At 40.7% G+C, this 20,281-nt stretch overlaps 1 protein-coding gene across 1 annotated transcript in view; it reads right to left on the reverse strand.

Annotated features, from left to right (window-relative positions):
* The window catches only part of WNK2 (WNK lysine deficient protein kinase 2), a 229,901-nt gene extending 227,066 nt beyond the window's left edge, over positions 1-2,835 (reverse strand). Inside the window, 2 exon segments of the mRNA XM_051983917.1 lie at positions 962-1,815; positions 2,557-2,835. Coding sequence (XP_051839877.1) covers positions 962-1,813 — 852 coding nt within the window. The 5' untranslated portion in view covers positions 1,814-1,815; positions 2,557-2,835.
* Positions 2,836-20,281: the final 17,446 nt, after the last annotated feature.

Consider the following 20,281-nt stretch of genomic DNA (forward strand, 5'->3'; position numbering starts at 1 on the left):
CCCAAGGCCTCCAAAAACTGCCCCTTAAGTAGATCATGTTGCAGTTTATATAATCCTATAGCATACCAAGCAGGCTGGGCCAATGTGTGGCGAACTTATGAAAAATTCATGCTGAAGGATGGCCCTTACTTTTTAAACTCACATTTCCTATGATTTTTGTTTCAAGAGCTTCAACAATTTCTGAATCCATTTAATGAACCAATGTCCTTAACACTCTCATCCAACTTCCATATTCTACTTAATCATGACTACCTCCAGGGGGGGGAAAAACTACAATTAGGAGTATATATTTGGCACCTGGTTTCCCTAATGCTAAATATTGTGTGACAAATCTCTTTGGGTGGGCATTCTTAATAGGACTGAAGGTACTCTTTTTTTTTTTTCCTTTTTTCTTTTTTGAAGGTAGTCTTTCTAATCGACAACTCACAGCTAAAATTCAAACGTTTTAGGTTTTTTTTTGTTTTGTTTTGTTTAGTTTTTTTTTAAACAAAGAATGATGCTATTACCCTTGCTAAAAACCCAGAAGTTTCTAGCTTAATATGGCAGGTGGCACTCCTTCCCTAGCAACTGACTAGTCATTCAGTAACTCCTATCACAAGAAAACTACATTGCCCAAGCAGAAACTGAACCTATGGCCTAAAGAACTCTTTTCTCCCAGAAAGAAAAGGGGGCTACAGATTTAACAATGGACTAATATCATAAAAATGCATTATTCTATCCCTTCACATACACACACACACACAGCCTCTCACAAACGTCAAGGAATGGAAAAATGCAGGTGGTTTTAAGAAAGCTCTCCAATTAATCCATAGAATGAACAACTAGGCCTTAAGCTGTGCGATGCCCAAGCAATTAATTAAGGGAGGATTTGGGGTATGGGAAAGGGGTGAAGCCAGAAGGGATGGGGGTGGAGAGAAATGGGGTTAGTCCACCACACTAGGCAAAGTAAAAAAATGATTACCTGAAGTTCACACCAGGCCACTTCCACCCAAGTCTCGGTGTCCAGCCCCTTGTAGACTGTCTTGAAGGAGCCCCGACCCAGCTCAATATCAAATTTGAGGAACCTGCCATCTGGGGAGGTGGCGACCGCCTTCAAGTCGTCTTCATCATCTTCTTCCTCCTCCTCCGGCTCCTCTTTTTTCGTGGGTCCGGGTTCGGATTTCACCTCCGCCGGGGCCGCCGAAGCAGACACCGTGGCGGCCTCCTTCTTCTCTACATCCTGGCTGCTCTCCGCGGCCGAAGAAGCTGCTACGCTTGCCGCGGCAGCTCCATCCCCTTGGCTACCGGGGCTTGGGCTCGCTTCGCGGGCAGCCTCGGGGATCGGGGCACCTGCTGGTGGCAGGGGGGTCCCCGGGAGCTCTGGCGCTGCGCGCGCCCCTCCACCTTTAGCCCGCTCTGCAATGAGCCGGCGAGTCTTGGAGAGCAGCAGGACCTTGCGCAGGGGCTGAGGGGGTTGCGGAGAAGGCTCCGGCTCCGGCGGCTCCAAACCGGGCAATTCTTCCTGGTCCGAGTCCACCACGCTGCGCCGCAGGAAGCGATGGTGCACTAGTTTGGGGTCCTTGACGCACCGATTCGGAACTGCCCGGCTGCCCTTGGGCGCTGCTGCTGCTGCTGGCGCCGCTGCAGCCGCCACATTCCTGCTGGGCTCCGGCATCTTCTCCGATTGGGGATGGGCACTGGGATCTGCTGCAGCCGAGGGCTCCTCACCATCCGCGTTGCCGCCGCTACCCCCCGGCTGAGCGTCTCCGCTGGCCCCAGTCCGGGTTTCCATCAGCGTTCCGGGGTGGTCTCTCCTGGCGGCATCGCGGTCCATCTCTGTTGGGCGCAGAGAGGGAAAGGGTGAGAACGCGAGGGGGATGGGAGAACTTCCCAGCCCAGCCTGTCACCTGCGGCGGCGACGGCGCTCTCTTTGACGCAGCCCCTTAGCGCCCGGGCGCAGGCAGGCAGGCTGTCCGCCCGCCCTAGGGGCAAGGGAGGACCAAGAGACAGTACCTCCACCCCCGCAGCCCACCCAACCCACGCCGTGCCCCTCACTGGGAGCCTCCGGGGAACCACGGCCGCAGAGAGAGCTACAGGAATGAAGCAAAGCCTGAGGAAAAAAGGGGTGGGGAAGAGGGGGGCGGGGGAGCTGGAGACACAAAGCTGAGCGCCCGCGCACGGCGGGGGGCACCGATGGAGTCCCTCCGGAGAAGAGGTCAGGGCAACCCAAAGGGGCAGCCCCCCTTTCGGATGTGCCCCGAAGCCGGGGCTGGAGCCCAGGCCCCAAGAGGAGAGACTGGAGGAGATGCGTTCTCTCAGATAAGGGAGAGAGGCTGCGGCGGCCGGCCGGGCTCAAGGGCGGTTGCGGCGGCTGCGGGCGGCTCCACAAAGGAGGGCGGAGGGACTGACGGACGGAGGAGGGCGCTGGGGCCCGTGGGTGGGGAGGGGGCTGCAGCAAAACCCACACAAAGGCAGAGAGCTGGAGAAAAGGAGCTAAGAGGGAAGGAAGGAGAAAAGAGCACAGGGAAAGGGAGGGGAAAAGGAGGAGGGAGGGGGCACATGAGCTGCGGTACTCACAGGGCGAGCGGGTGTCTTCCATCCTCCCAGGCTGGCCGGAGGAGAGGGCAGCTGCGCCCCGCTCTACTATGCGGATCCCGAGCTCCACTCGTCTAGGCTCTCCCAGCACCTAGGGCTCTTCTGCCCTCGCCGCTGGTCCCTAGCTTCGTGGCGCTGCGCTCCCTGACCCCGCCCCAGGATTCTCCGAGTTCCCGCAGGACACTGCGGACCTGCCTCCCGGCTCGCTCGCTCGCCTCCGGCCCCAGGTGTCCCGACGCGGAGGGGGCAGCGCGGGGCAGCCGCTGGTTAAAGAGCGCACTGAACAGCGAGCTCCCCAGCAACCCGGCACGGCGGTGAGGGAGGGGCCACCGCTCGCCCCGCCCCACCTAGTGCGGGGGGGGGGAGGACTAGGAAAAAGGGGAGGAGCTTGGTTTTTCAGGCCCCTTTTACTTCGGAGGACCAGAAGTGGTCTTTTGGGGCGAGAGCCCGGCTTCTCTCTACCCCTTGTCTTATCCTTCCTCAACCGGAGCCTCCTGTTCCTTAGCCACCTCTTGCGCTATGAATCGGGGCAACTGCCCGGCCGTGCTTTTCTCCAATGTCGCCTGAAGGATGTCGTGGAAATAGCATCAGATCGGCGATAGAGGGCCTGGGTTAGAATCCTGTGTGACCTTGAACACTTAACCTAAAACTCGTTTCTTATTCTGAAGGACGAGGTGCTCAGATCTGATGATGTGCATCCTAAGTCTATTTTCCTAGCAATTCCCCGGAAAGACGGGCTGGCCTAAGAACTAAAGAAGCTAATTTCTAGTAGTACCGAAGGGCTGGGTTCAAGTCCTTACCCTAGAAGTATAACCCTAAGCTAACCTTCCAGTACCTCAGGCAAAATGTTTAAGATTAGCGCTAGCCTTTAATTGCAGATGAGTGCAGATGAAGGGTTTTCTACGTTTCTAGATCTCCACACTGAAGAAAGATAGACCCAATTCTTCTAATCCCATTCCTCACCCTCACCCTCACTCCACCCTATCGTTTCCCTCCCTTGCTCCCTTTGAGTTGTTTTTAGATCTTTACCTCTTCAAGGTCAAGATACTCCTAGTAATTTTGTTTTCGGTCAGCAAATAAATGTTCCACATTGGAGCAAAAAGAAGACATATATACTATGGCTTGCCCTTGCCTGTCACCCTCTCCTTCACCCTAGGGATGGACTTACCTTTGGTGGCTACACCTGGCAATCCACAGGCTCAGACAAAGCAGCAGCCCCACCCTTCCTTGAAGCTGGACTCATGTGAATGCTGAGCTCAGGCCTCCCCAACCCCATTCTCTTGTGTTTAGGGAAGCAGTGACAACTGAGATCATGGGATTTTTATAATAGCTTGTGTTCCTGTTAGAGCTAGGGCAGCTAGGTGATCTAGGGAATAGAGAGCACCAGGTCTGAAGTCAGAAAAACCTAAGTTCAAATCTGGGTTAAGGCTCTTAAAAACTGACCCTGGGCAAGAGTTTGCTTCAATTTCCTAATCTGTAAAATGAACAGAAGAAGGAAATGGCAAATCATTCCAGAATCTTTGTCAAGAAAATCCCAAATGGAGTCATTCTTTGCCTGTAAGAGACTGCACAACAACAAAAAGCATTCATATAGCACTTTAAGTTTAGAAACATTTTGTATGTTATCTTAACTTATGTCACAACAACCCTGGAGGTAAGTGCTGTTATTATCTCCATTTTATAATAAGAAAACTCAAGCTGAGAAATTTTTATCTAAGGTCATGTAACTAGTAAGATATGTGAGATAGATATTAAAGGTCTGAAGTAGAATTTAAACTTAAATTCTCCCAAAATCCATCTAAGTCATCTAACTGAGCTTCCCTAATTTGCCAGAGGGAACTGAGGGATTCTGAGACTAAGTGTCTTTTCCAAGGTTACATTGTGATTTAGCAGAACTAAGATTAGAGCTCACATCCTTGAATTAGAAAATTATCTCTATGTACTTCCCATTATTCCAAGCAGGTTAAATTTCATTGTAATGAGAAAAAATCCTGGATTCCCAAGCAGAAAACATCCAACTGAGCTACAAGTTACAGGTGACATTGGACAAGCCATTTCCTGAGTTGGATCCCTCAAGTCCTCCCATTTAAAATTAGTATGATTATTAGACCGGGTCTCAAGAACATTTTCAATCTCCAGCAGCTAATGGTTCTAGAATGAAACTCCATACTCTTCCACCTGCGTGTGGGTCTCCAGGTCTCAGAATTTTCACTTTCTTTTTGATTCAAGGGAGGTCAGCTCAATGGAGCTGAAAGATAAGTTTCTTCTCAAAAGATGTAGCCAGAGTTGGTATTCCCAGACACACCCATATCTGGCCTTTGTCCCAGACCTCAGCCACCCTAGATTTAATCATCAGGGATTTTAGGCTTGGTAGGAGGAGCAATCTCATATATGTTCTTTAGAGGGCAGGTAGACCTTTTAATTCCTCTGAAAATTGTACTGCCCCAAGGCCACCCCTGCCAATAGGATTAGGTTTTCATTTTTCCATTTTATTTCATGTAGATTGTAAAACTCTTTGAGAACAGGGACTATCTTTTGTCTCTTTTTGTATTCCTAGTGTTTAGTCCAATGACTGATATATATTAAGTGCTTAATAAATGTTTAATTGATTATTGTCGTCCTTATATATTTTATTCTAGATGATATGAAAACTGAGGAAGTCTTATAAGATCAGTAGTCTAAAAATCATTTGTATTTCACTTCAAAAAAGCTTTTTAATGCATATTTGAAATATAAGTATGACCGATATTTAGGGTATTTACAACAACAATTTGGAATTTATAAAACACAAATATTAACAAAATAAGAATATTAGCAGAAACATAACTGGGGTGAAAGTAATGGAATTTTGTCATAGGGCCTCCAAATATGAAAGGCACCTACCAACACTAGCACTCCTGCAACTTCAAAACAACTAAGTTTATCAAGAGTAATTAGGAGTTATGAAGCAGCAGAATTGTGGCCACAGAATTGGGTGACCAAACACCAGAGTAGTCTTGTGTTTCCAGGGTTAGTTTCCTGTGATTCTTTCCATTTCTCCCCAAATGAATTTCTCTAGGTACCAACATTACTTGTTAAAGATGAATTTTGAATCAGTTCAGGAGTTACAAATCTGTCCAAGACTTTGGTTTGGGTTCTCTTCTCCTTATCTTTTTTTTTTTTTTTTCCCTTGGTAACTTCACCAGCTCCTAAAGGTTTAATTATCATCTCTTTGCAGATGACTTCCACATCTCCATATCCAACTCCAGTCTCTTCCTTGAGTTTCACTCCATATCACCAACTATCTTTTAGAAATTCAACATGTCTACAACTGACTTCATTTCCCCCCAAAATCTTTTAAACTTCTCTATTTCTGAAGTCACCTTCCGGTATCTCAGGTTGGCAATGTGAGTTTGTTCTAAAAACCTGACTGTCCTGTATCCTACCTATCCAATCAGTTGTCAAATCTTATCATTTCTGCCTTTACATCTTTTGAATCTAAGCCCTTCCCTTTACCCTTTACACTATACTTTCAGTCATCAGCACCTTTTCCCTAGATTATTGCAATAGTCTCCTAAATCTTTAAGTCTCTTCCCACTCCAATCCATCTTTCATACTGCTGCACAAGTAACTTTTGTTATGGGCTGATTTGAGGATGTGACTCCTCGACAGAGCCAACTGCAGTGTCTCTGGAGTAAACTATATCTCTGTTTATCACATAAAGCACCTCCCAATTATTGTCCCAACTACTTTTCCAGCCTCATGGGACACTACTCCTTCTTCTCCACTCTGCTTTCTTGCCAGACTGGTCTTCCTCACTCACAACATTTCCATCTCCCAATTCTTTTCTTGGCTGTCCCCATGTCTGGAATGTACTCTCTCCTTACCTTCCCCTCATGGAATTCCTTTCTTCCTTGAAGATCAACTCAAATACTATTTTCTGCATGAAGCTATTCTTGGTCCTACCAAATATTAGGGATCTACTTCTCAAATAAACTTGTTGTTTTGGTATATGTTTTTGTATTCATTAATTTTATATTTATATATGTTTCCATATATACTGGTCTCCCCATTAGAATGTAAGCACATTTTGAGGAGGAATTATGGCATTCATTATACTTGTATGTTTGTCTAACACCTAGCACAGTTCCTGGCACATAGGAATTGCTTAAAAAATACTAGATTGCAAGACAATTCAGAAAGACTCATGGTGGAAAATGCAATCCACACCAGAGAAAGAACTGTGGAGTTCAAATGCACATTGCTGTAGCACACTACTATCACCTTCATTATTGTTGTTACTGTTATTTCTTTCTCATGATATTCTGATTGTTGTTTTGTTTTTGTTTTGATTTTGTTCTAATTTTTCTTGCACAGCATGACCAATGTGGAAAAACGTCACATATATAACCTATATCAAATTGTTTGCCATCTTGGGGAAGAGGGACAGAAAGGAGGGAGAAAGAAAAAATTTGGAACTCAAAATCTTATAAAGTGATTGTTGAAAAATAAATAAATATTGGATTGATTGTTTAGCTTCTCCTACTCCAGCTTTTTTCCTCAATTCTTCCTGCCATCATTTAACCCAAAGGGACTGATAATATAAACTCTAAGATCAAGTTCAGCAAAGCTGTCGCCTCTAAAAACTTAAGATCTCTTTGTGTCATCACTTCCTAAGGAGAAGGTGAGACCTTAAGCATTTGGAGGGCTCTTCATTGTGAAGAGCTTCATTGTGAATAAAAAGTAAAAAAATTGTCCTTGTCTTAGCCTAGTTTACAATCTAGCAAAAACATATACATAATGAAACAACAGAATAAATATTAACACATAGAAACAAGAGATAAATTAAATTTTTCTAGGATGCATGGAGTAAGAGTAAGAAGAGATGACACAAGTTAGTAGGAAGTTGACAGTAAGATTTGCCTCTAATAAAAGGTAATCATGGCTCTAAATACACATCTGATTGCTTAGATACAATTATTATGTTTGTATGGTGAATTTAGCATAACCTATGCATTATCCTCCCAGGGTCCATACTTTAATAACCACTATTCTAGATTGCTCATTCTCTCATTCCCAGGGACGCCTTGCAAGGAGGGTAATAAGTACAAACAAATTGAGTTACATTGAAGACTAGTAAAGGACTCTAAAGGTCATTTAATGCAATTCTGTTCTCCCAGACAACTCAGATAATCCCAATATGCCTTAGATATCTTCAGTGACAAGCATCACCCTATTTGGTGGGGCAAATGACTTCATTATCGGACAATTCGAATTGTTCTTTCTTGTATCACCCCACAATTATCTCCTTTTACTGAGATCCTCTGATTTGATTCTAGATCATACGAATAACTATTCACCAAGCAACAACTATGGTAAGCAGAACAGGTCCACAGACTGAAACAATCCCTACCTTCAAGGACTTTACATTCTACTGAAATGTGTTAAATAAAAGTATCAGGGGCAGTTAGATGGTGCAGTGGATAGAGCACCAGCACTGAAGTCAGGAAGAAATGAGTTCAAATCTGGCCTCAGACACTTAACACATCCAGCTGTGTGACCCTGGGAAAGTCACTTAACCCCAATTGCCTCAGCAAAAAATAAATAAGTAAATAAATAAAAGTGTCAGTACTAAACACCTTTAGACAGTCTGCTATGAAAATATGAAACGATAGTAGTAACTTTCCTTTATGTAACCTCTTAATTCTAAAAAAGCATTCTCCTACAATAACTCTATAGGGCACAAAGTTGTGCATTTCATAGATATTAAAATTAAAATACAAAAAAGCCCAAATGACTTGGCCACAATTATGCAACTAGCAAGTATCATAGTGGACTAAAATCATCTCAAAGTCTCCTTTCAGCTTTACTATAACAGTCGCCCCAGACCTAACCTCTCTTCTCTATCTTCCTTCTTTCTTCCTGACCTTCTAAAATTAAAAGAAGAAAGCCACAGGCTGTCATGTCTGATTTTATTAGACTTCATCTCCTCAGGGACACTCAGTGCCTTCTATATAATTTTGAACATCTTATGGCCAAGGTCCAGGTATTCTGTTTATACAATCATTCTACCCAACATGTTTCATTTGCAAGTAGGTACTTAGCAAATATTATTTAATGATAATGCTCACCACGCTACTCTGAGATATTTAATAAATGTTGAAACAATCTGTCTTCATTATTTCACTTCTGGGTGGGGACCTTCAGACATGGAAAAATCATATCTTGCCCAAGATTGAATAATGGATATTTATAGTGGTCATTTAATAAATATTTGCTGATTGATATACTGAAGGCCCCTTTCAGCCCCAAATACTAATACTACTACTAATAGTAGTATTGTGCAATTTTACATATATTAGTCTAAGGAAACCTTGCTACTTTTCTATATGGTAAGTTGTATAGGTACTCTCCCCATTTAACAACTGAAGAAAGTAAAATTCAAAAAATAAAAGTTCATAGGACCATAGATTTAAAACTTGAAGGGATTTTAGAAGCCATTAAGTCTAGCCCTCTCATTCTGTAGGCACATCTATCTGTCTCCATTATTTAATACATAAACTTAGGCACAGACGCCCAGGGCCATGCAGATAGTAAATATCTGAGATAGGATTCAATTCTTCCAGTTTCCCAGACCAGCATTCATCTTGCTGCACTATATCCCCTCAATAAATGGTCCTCTGTTTCTATGATTTGTGTCAAGAATCTCGGGAATAAACATCTAAGGATTTCTAAGAAAACTGTGAATGGTCTAGATTTAGACTTTATTCTGAAATAGATCAAATGACCTCTTGGGTTTCCTTTAGGTCAGTATATAGAAGAATAAAAATCACCATATGGTAACTGACCCATTTAGGGATTAATGATGACAGTTCACATTTTTGTTGCACAGGTTAGTTAAACCATTTTGCTCACAACAGAAATTTGATCATCCTCATTCCACAGAGACATAAGCCCAGGAAAGGTAATTATCTTTCCCAAGGTCACATAGATAGTATCAGAACCAAGAACCTTTGGTCTCTTGATTCCAAATTCAAAATGCCTTCAAGTATATCATTCTCACTTCCCCCCAAAATGACAGGATTTAAAGAGCTACAAGATAGGTCTACAAATAATAAAGGAACGAGGCAAAAAAAAAAAAAAGGAAACAAGCTTTTTTCAGAAACTTTGGTTATTGGCTCTTTTATGATCTAATGAAAAGAGCATTGAACTAAAAGTTTAAAAAAACTTGGGCTCTGGTATCAGCTCTTCCACTACCTCTGCAACCTTGGGAAATGACTTCACCTCTCTCCTTCCCTAGTTTCTTTCTCTGCCAGAAGGAGACACTAATACTTGCACTTTTGCTGATAGTCTTTTACCTAAACCTTTGTTTTGATCAACATGAGACACAGCTCCAAATTTTCCACCATTAACATTGGTTCCTTTTGATTCATAGTGTCTGAGAAACATTCAACCTTTCCGGTTACTTACTTTGCATAGTAAGTTAAAAGGTAGATAACTGAGCCCTTTCACCTTCCATAGGTTTGTAAAATGAAATCCCCTGGGAAATGAGCCAACAAGAGTAATTCTAGGCACTGGAGTCAATTCTGGCTTCATTCACTTCTACAGGGCTTTGTCTTTCTTCTTTAATTGTAGGAGATCTCCTATCACCTTTCCTGCTACAGGTGCACTTCCCCCTTAGCACCCAAAACAACGAATCTCATCTAAGATCTTTCAAGATCACTTTATTCTGTAGGCTTTATTTGAGCCTCTTCAGTTTCTCCCTTGTAAAATGAGAGAGAAGGAGTAAATAACTTCTGCCAGCCTTTCCAACTCAAAAATCCCATGATTCTATAGCAAACGACTTGTTCTAGCCTCACTTTTCTCATACCTAAAATAATCCTAAAATATCTCTCCTTCTTCACAGGGTTGATGTAAGGAGTAAACAAAATGGGACATATATTATACTTGGCAAACCTTGAGACAGCATTATGAATACCAGTTATCATTATTATTATTATTAGCAATAAAATGAAGAAGTTCTAGAACTAAGATCAATTATCTCATGGCAGTGTAGTCTACATAAAAAGAAAAGTTCTCATTTTATAGAACTTTATATTTTCCAAAGCACTTTTTAATAGGTTACTGAAATCTTTCCTCCAAGACCAGAAACTCTTTGAGGTCAGGAACTATTTCCCATTCCATTTTTAATTCTCTAAAGTTAAACGTCATGCCCTTTAACCAGTGGGGTACTTCATAAAAGTAAAGACAGTTGTTATATGAAACTAATTCTTTTAATGTTATTTTGATGGACTGTTTAATTTTTTGACTCTCTGGGCTGTTTCTTCTCACCTAAGAAATCTTAAAATGAAAGAAAATAATATGAAGTATAGAAATATATTTAATATAATTATACATGTATAACATATTAGATTGTAGTCTTGGGGTGGGGGAAGGAAGGAGGGAGAAAAATCAAAATCTTATAAAAGTAAATGTTGAAAACTATCTTAGCATGTAATTGGAAAAAAATAAAATACTAGAATGGGGAAGAAAGGAATATTAGAAATAAAATAGTAGAATGTTTGGACCTGATAGAGAACTTATAAATCATCTGTTCTGTGCTAGGAACCTCTGAAAGCTAGTCTAGCCATTAAAACTACCCAGAAGACTTAATTAAATAAGACTTGAACCAGTTTTCTGGTTGCTAAACTGGCTTAAGTTGCCAGTCTATGGGAATTAAGCAATTTCTCCCTCACTCTTCAGATCACCAAAGCAGCACGGCCAATACAATGTCAGGGAAGCTTGGTCCAACCAAATCAGTTCTGTATCTTTACTGAGTATTCTTTCCATGCTAAGTAAATCTCCTTATTTAACTGTTAGAGACATTAAGATGGGATTAATTTCATTCCATTTCTCATCCAATTTATAACCATATTCAACCCAATTATTTTTCTGAAGAGGTCATGAACATCCAGAGGGGATTAATGACTTGCCCATGGAATCACAACTAATCAGCAGCAAAGTTAGAGCTGGAACTGAACCTCCTTCCCTCCCTTCCTTCCTCCCTCCTTCATACTCTAGGGCTTTTTCTACCCATCAGGTTTCCTTCCATGAGGTTAGCTGGGTTAATCTTAATTGCTCTTTAGTGCCATCTACAGTTTTGAAAGGTGACTGACAAGCCTTTCTAACTTCACAGAGCAGGAGGGATTCAACTTTGTCCAATGAGCTCCCAGCAACTTCAGAGCTCTTCTCCAATCAAAACACCTTGCAGGACCTACCCAAGAAGCTTTCTCCTCTGCTTTGCTTTGGAAAAACAAGTATTTCTCCTTTGCTGTTTCTGCCTTTAACTGTTGGTTCGCCTTCTTCCCATCTTAAGCATCTCATCTCCTCATTCTCTAACCTCCCAGATCAGACCCTCATTTGTAGTGTCTGATTGATCTCCAATTCAGAACCCCAAATCCAGAATTCTAGCAGGTGCCATACAAAGCAGCAATATGCACTTTTCTGGTCATCACCAAATAGTGCTTTGATTTTTAGTTTCTCAGTTGTAATCCTCAAATCACCGAAAATGGTCATATGTAAATGAGATGTAGATAATACACTACATTACCCTATACCTTCAGTCAGTGATTTTGTTTCTAGGTTGCCTTCACAAAAGTCCCCTCAACACATTTAATTGAGGCAGTATTTTTCTCACATTCCTAGCACTATCTCCAGCTGCTTTTCTCACGTATATTTCATTTTCTTGCTCTTTTTTAGCAAATAAAATTCCCAAACAGAAAAGGAGTAGTACCTTATATTTTCATTACTGGAAATATGTCCAGTTTTTACAAAATTACTGAAATAATTTTCACTCCTTCTTTGTTTTTCTTTTTTCCCCTTTCCTTGTTTTCTACTATACTTTCTTTACAAAAAGTTGAAATTGCCATGGTCTTATTCTCCATAACCCAAATCAGATGTCATCTCTTTCATAAAGCCTTACGATGATCATTCACTCTTCCAGTGACTAATAATACTTTATCCATATCTTCTTGGGGATATTTTTTATGTATTGGTATTCGTATGTTATGCCTTTTACTCGATATCTCTCCTCCTGCCTAGAACAGAGTTCTATACATAGTAATTATTTAATTAATATTTGTTGAATGATTCTGAACTGAGAATAATCAGAAAAGACCTTCTAGATGAAGTCCTGGGGTATGACAGTTGAAATCTTTAATACCAATTGCATTGGAGGTTGGGGATGGGAAATGGTATAGTAATCGAGGTGCTATTTATTCCTAATTGTAGAGAATTTTGCTGGTGGGTTGTGACTGTGGCAAAACTGCCATTGAAATGGAAAGCTCAGAATCCCAGGTTTAGAGTTGGAAGGAACGAACCTCAGAGTCCACCCTAGTCCTACAATCTCATTTTACAATTGAGGAAACAGGCTCAGAGAGCTTAAGTGATTCGACTAGGATCACACAGGTAAAAAATGTCAAAATGAGATCCAAGTGCCCTCACTTTAAATCCAGATTCCTGTCCATTATGGCAAGTTACTTTTTCAGAAAGAAAAAAAGTCATTTGGTGTTATTAAAACTGTTGCATGAATTTTCCAAAATATGCATAGCCCTTCCCTCTTCCATTCTTCTAATATTTAGGGGTTTTGTTTTGGGTTTGGGGTTTTTTTTGGAGGGGGGGAAGAAAAGGGAAGGGATAGCATGAGGAACTTTGCTTGGAAACACTAATTGAATTATCCCGAGGAAGGCAACATTTGGAAGACAAAGCAGACCTTGTCAACCTCTGACATGTTATGATGTGTTAAGAATTTGAGAATGGAATGAGTTAAGCTTGGAGTTTAGGTTCCTCAAGGGCAAATACAGCCCTTGAGACTTCTGTCTTCCACCTAACAACACATCCAAACCAGGTAATATCCCTACACAATTGCAGGCATTGTTCTCCTGTCTCATTTCTTGTTGATATATTAGAACCAATCATATGGAAGTGTTCTGTAGCCAGGTGATTCACATATATGGTAGTCACTCTGAGCTCAATGTAAAGTCTATAAAAATAAGATCATTGCAAAGAAGCCGGACAAGGAAAATTGCAACACAGAAGAGGGGGAGGACAAAGGAGAAAAACTGTTAATATTAGGAAGCTTCATGGGATCCTGTTAAATCTAGCACTGCTTTTCTCCTCTCAAAGCTGATAGGCCTGGGAGACAACAGTATCACTATCCAGTGAAAGTTAAGATATAAGAGAAACAGACAGATCCATCTTGGAAGCTGATGAATTAGAGTTGACACTGAGAGACAGATAGCCCCAAGACTTTTTACTAAGGAGGTCACTAGGCGGTTAGAACTTTTGAGCAAAGGCAAACTTGGCTATATGAAAGCAACATGAAAATGCTAAGGCCTCATAAATGGAGAAGAGAAGGCAGAAGTGGGATCAGGGACACAAAACATGGGAAAGTCTCCTGTGTCAGCAGAGTTCTATTCCTGACTTTGCACATACATTGTCAGGTTACCTTTGGAAAAACAAATTTCCTTCCTTAGGCCTTCATTTTCTCACTTTGACAGTAAGGGAGGCAGGGCTAGGTAAACTCTAAAGCAGTGGTTCTCAAACTTTTGTTTTCAGTATCTTTATCCTATTAAAAATTATTGAGGATCTCTCCAAAGAGTTTTTGTTTATCTGGATTATATTTATAGACATTTACTATATTGGAAATAAAAACTATTTTTGAATTTGTAGACCCTCTAAAAGCATTTCAGAGATTCCCAGGATTCTCTAGACCATACTTTGAGAACCACTGCGTCTAAAGGCTCTTCCACTTCTAAAATGTTATTCCAGATCTCTGTGGACAGGCTCTCCAAGCTGGTTCCTTTTTTGTGGCACACAAAGGTCAATGTTGTGATGAGGGGCAAAAATAGAGAAGGTATGAGGAGACTTGGTCTTTATATTTTGTGCTATCAAATCCCTGGTTTTCAGAAAAAATGAAAGTATGAGTGACTGAAAAAGGCAAGTGGGTGAATGACGTTTTTATTCATTTTTAAAAAGAGGATCGAGTTGAATAGAAGAAGGCAAGAATGTTTTCTTAGCAATGTTCCTATTGTCCTCAGGCTTTAGTAATGCAGGGGAAAGTGCTAAACATACTCATAACAAAAAGGAATGACTAGACCTACCTGTAATTTAGAAATAGTCTTCTAGGAGCATGGAATAATCAGAGTTTAGCTCCTTGTTAGGAGGAATAATTCCTTAAAACTGGTAGCTGTCAAATAAAACATTGAGAATTGAGAGTGAGCATCTCTTCCTATCCTATCCTACTCCCTCTCTCCCTTCCCCCACTGCATGGCTGTCAGCCAGCCCAGTAGCAGCCTGGCAACTGGTGTCCCAAGGCCTTTGTTTTTCCCACGTGAGATCTTTTTTACCCTTGAAGAGGGGGGCAAACTTCATGCTACTTGCCACAAGTGTTTATAGTAGTTGTTTTGGATGCACAAGTTGTTAAGTTCCCAGTTAAAAGCTCTGGACACTGATCAAGACCGTGAGTGGAATTTCTAGCTTAAAAGCAGTTAGGGCTGGTATTGCATCTTATGGCTCTATTGAAGCATAACCATAGGATCTAGGTATGGGAAGGATGTACATAATCTTGCTTCTCATCTTACAGAGAAGGAAAATGATATCCATAAAAAAGAAATTGCTTGTTCAAGGATATATAGGTAATAAGTGAGTGCCAGAATGTACTCTCAGAATCTCTGACCCCAATTCTAGTATTCTTTTTACTAACCCATGTTGTCTTTCTTTTTCTGTAGAGGAGAGCTCTTGGGATAAAAAATAAAAATAAAACATTAAAAATAAACCAACTTCTCAGCCTTGAATTAGCACCAAGGACATGATAGTAAATGTTTAACAAGTGGCTCTCTAATATATATATATATGTTTTATTAACATTTTCTCCACCACTTTTCTAAGTCTAGACAATCAACAAAACAATAAACCAAACCTTAATTTGTGTTTTCTGAGGTAAATATGCTCATACTGCTAATTTGACCATTAGCTCTCATGAACCAGTTAAAATGGGTTCAAGTATACCCATGGTTTGGTTATCTAGCTATCTGTCTATCTATCTATCTGTCTATCTTTGAGCTAAACATAGGAACACAGATTTAGTGATGAAACAACCTTTGAAATCTAGTCCAATGCCCAATTTTCAGTTAAGGAAATTGAATATCAGATGACTTGCCCAAGTTCATACAGGTCGTAGCTATGGAGCCAGGATGTTGACTCAGGTTTTCAGACTCCCAATCCAATATTCTTTCCATTGCAATAGCATGCTGTCTCTCCATCTTGAGATTACCAGTTGCTCTCCAATGGAAAGCACAATAGGAAGCAATTAGAAATTAATGGTTAATTAGATATATAGAACTCTCTATTGACTCAGGTGAGATCCTCAGAAAGAGTCTTTGCAGGTAAGAGGCCTCCTTGAGACAAGCCCTCAATCACTCATTTTATCTTATTCTATAGTCAGAGATAGGCTCAGCTTGGTTGGTCAAGACCTAGCACAAGAGAAAAGTTGGTTTATAGCTGTTCTTTGTTTTCAGTTCTGGTCTCCTGGTCTCCTAGAAAATGTTCTACCAAAAAAGAGAATCTAATATAAAGAGAAACAGGATAACTAGGAGAAAAATATCCTTTTTCATTGGAAATTAGAAAAGTAAATTGCCTGAAATAGAAAATGAAATATTTGGTGTTGACATTTGGTGGTGAGTGAGAAATATCACTGAATGTTATAGACCACAATATTGGTGCAACTTAGGAGACTCCCTTATACTTTCATAATACAGACTGGGATTGCTGTGAGTGTAGAAGTGATGGAGTAGTTGTTAATCTTGTCCTCAGATACATTAATAGCAGAACTGAGGTTAAGGACCTTTGGATTAAGAGAACATACAGTTAACTCTAAGAAGCTGCTGGGGAGTTCTTGAAAGTCCAGAGAACTTTCTTGTTTTTACTTTTAACCTCCTTGCCAATGACTTTTACTTACTTTTATCTTACTATGAGTTTTTTTAACTGCCTCAGAAACTGCTATTATCTGGGAATATTTGAAGATGTTTTTATTAAAGGTATTGTTTATTTAAACCCTCAGGTTTTGGATGACCAATTGTACCAGAAATGTCCTGGGACATGATCACCCTAGATAGTAAGAACACCTTCTGTATCTGTAAAACACTTTACATCATATTTATATTAAGATCTACTCATACCTTCTGGGATAGATTCTTCACTATCCATGAAGCATACCACACACATTCCCAATTTTAAGTTTTTGTATTTGCACTTGTCCTTGCCTGGAATCTCCTTCCTCCTCCTCTCTTCCCAACTAAATCCTATGGATCCTTCAAGATTAAGATCAAAGCCTCTTTCAGGAAACCTCTCCTCCACCCTTAAAAATCACCTTAGCGCAGGAAGAATTTCTCCTTCCTTTGAACTACATGTAGAGATTTGGTCAGAGGAGTTCCCAGATCAACTTGAGTTAAGAAGGATGTGAGCCTTTGTTTGGGACTTTGATTATACCTGCCAGTGCAAGTTGTGTTTATGTCCATTTAAATGTTTCTGGACTTATTGTGAATCAAATGGGGACAAATTGGTTGGCTCGGACTTTTGTGGGAAGGATCCTCTCATGCTAGCTCTATAAAAATGGAGTGAATTGTAGTTGAGAGTGGACCTTGGATTCTTGCACTCGGTGTGTGTGTGTGTGTGTGTGTGTGTGTGTGTGTGTGTGTGAGAGAGAGAGAGAGAGAGAGAGAGAGAGAGAGAGACAGAGAGAGAGAGAGAGAGACAGAGAGAGAGAGAGAGACAGAGAGAGAGAGAAGAGAGACAGAGAGAGAGACAGAGAGACAGAGAGAGACAGAGAGACAGAGAGAGAGAGACACAGAGAGAGAGAGACACACAGAGAGAGAAACACACACATACACACACAGATAGAGAGAAAGAGAGACAGAGAGGGACAGAGGGACAGAGACAGAGAGGGAGAGAGAAAAAGAGAGAGAGAGAGAGAGAGAGAGAGAGAGAGAGAGAGAGAGAGAGAGAGAGAGAGAGAGAGATTGTATAATTGTCTGGCATCAGGAGTAATTAATGGTTTCCTTGGGGGCAGACTTCATTTAATAAACATTTTAAGTTCATAGTATGTACCAGACATTGTGCCTATACAAAAAAAGGTAGAAGCCATTGTCTTCTCTCGAAGATATGACAACTTAATGGGGGAGAAAATACACAAACACCCATGTACAAACAAGCTATATGTAGGATGAATTGGAAATAACAGAGGGAAGGCACTAGAATTAATAGGAACTGGGAAGGCTTCCTTTGAAGGGAGAAAGGGACTAGACTCTTAGAGAAATCAGAGGAACTCAGACTCTAGCATTCTAGAAACTCATAGGAAGTTATTTATCAGGCAGTGTCAGTCTCTTAGAGAGAAGAAGACCCTGTACTTGACTGAAAAGGTAGAAGGAGCAAGCAGGGACTAAAGCCATGATATCGTCAAGACTTTTCTCTCTTCCACTATTTTGAGTTACTTATTAAAGTTTCAACAGGAAAGGAAGTTGTTTCTCTTGTAACTTTGTGTTCATTTTTATTTTCAGAGGAATTAATCCTTGGTGTAATACTATGAGGCTAAATACCCATGAGTCTTTTGGTAGGAAAGTTAGATTATAGGAATGCTTCCGTACTAACACAAAGATTAAAAATGTCTCTAGAAGATTCTATGGGACTAGGGAAAGAGTGGACTCATAGAAAGAGAAAAATTACATTGATAAGTTATAGATTGCTATATGCTCAAGCCATTTTTAGTTAGGCAGAATAAAGGCTGATAATGATGCTATTAACCATATTTGCAGATATTAAGACATATCCTATATTTGAATTATATTCAGAGATTTTTTTATAGTAAATTCTGAGATTGGGTTAAGTGATAATTGGGAGATGTTCTCTAAGATTGGGTCAAACCCATGTAAGGCTAGCTAGCCATGGACTATATCTATAATGCAATGTAATATTTATAACTGAATTCATCTCCCCTACCCCCCTACCCCTCAAAAAAAAATCCCCAAACAATCCTTTCTTCTTCTTAGCCTCCATAATACAATTGAGGACACTACCATGCTCCTAGTCAGTCAGACTTACAACCTAAATGTCATTCTCAATTTTTTCCTCTCTTTTATCCTCACCTCCTTCCCTACTCATCAAAATGTAGTCAAGTTCTGTTGATTCCACACTAAGAACATATCTTTTATATGTCCCATTCCTCTGCCATATATCCTACCCTGATACAGGCCCTCATCATAGTTTTTTTTTACTGGGCTCAGGAGGGAATCACATATTAGCAAGTGAATCTTTTAGCTCTCCTATTTTTGAGAGGTCTGTTTCAATGTAGAGAATTCATACAGATTTCTGATTTCTCAGAGTCCAGTGACAAATGTGATGGAAGTCTTTTTCTTGGCCCCGGGAACTCCCCCTTGCCCCCCAATATGCCAGATAATGTACTTGGTAACATAAATCTCTAAGCTCCACCAAGTGGCATGGTGGGGAACTAGTCAGTTCTGAAGTCAGGAGTCTCATCTATGAAACCCTTCATCAGTCTTTTTTTTTTTTTTTTTTTTTTTTTTTTTTTTTTTTTACAATGAAGCATTTGTACCTCACTTTAAAAAAAAAAAAATGATATTGGATTTCTACATTACCAGATGACCTGGCAAAGGCAGATCATATCAGGAAACAAGAGGACGAAGGAATAGGTTGTTCTGGATAATGAGGGTTTTTATTTTTTTCGACAAGGATCAGTGAAATAACTTCCCAGAAAATAAAGCTGTGGCTCAGTAATGAATACAGTATGGCATCCCCTCCCCCATCTTAAAAAATAAAATAAGATAAAATAAAACAAATTGAAAACAATCCTCAATTCACAGTTGATATATTGGGTGAAAAAAAAAAAACAAGGCTGTTGATTTTTAGAGTTTAGTTTAATAGCTCTTTTTTCTATAGGTCCTCCCCTTGCCAGTGTAGGATGATTGATTTAGACCTGGAAAGATCTTTAGAGGCTCTTGATTCGAATTTCTTCCTTTGGAGATTATGAAATGGAGACTGAAAAGACTTGCCAAGGTTACATAGCTAGTAAGTTTATGAGACAGGCCTACCTGACTCCCCACCTAAGTGCTCTGCCCACTGTACTTCCCCATCTATCTATGAAACTTTGGTATGGAAGCAAGTTTTTGCTCAGACTATTTTGGGGACTATCCCCACCTCCTTCCCCCTACCCACCCCCCCCCAGGGAAATATAGTAGAAAGCATGCTAGGTATAGAGTCACAGATTTGGATTTGAATCCTGGTCCTGACACTTATTGCCTTTGTGATATTGGGCAAATCACTTAATTTCCCTGGGTTTTCTCTGTAAAATGAGGCGTCTGGGCTAGTTGACTTACAACATCCCCTCCATTCAAATTCTATTATCCCAGGTCTTCTTCCTTATTTCCACCAAGGAGAGACAAGTCATATACTTGTAGATAGAAACAGATAAATAAAAGGTGTCCCCATAATTATTAAATTATTAAAGCTTAAAACTGTGCTAAGACTTTTGGGACACTATAAATTGATGTGGCTAAAGAAGGGATTAGGACAGCGTGGTGAAGCTTCAGTGGGTGGAGTGGGACTCATAAATTCAGGTCTGGCCTAAGACATTTACTAGCTGTATGACTCTGGGCATGTCACTTAACCCTGTGTGCCT

Source organism: Antechinus flavipes, chromosome 1, assembly GCF_016432865.1.
Source record: "Antechinus flavipes isolate AdamAnt ecotype Samford, QLD, Australia chromosome 1, AdamAnt_v2, whole genome shotgun sequence".
NCBI lineage: Eukaryota > Metazoa > Chordata > Mammalia > Dasyuromorphia > Dasyuridae > Antechinus > Antechinus flavipes.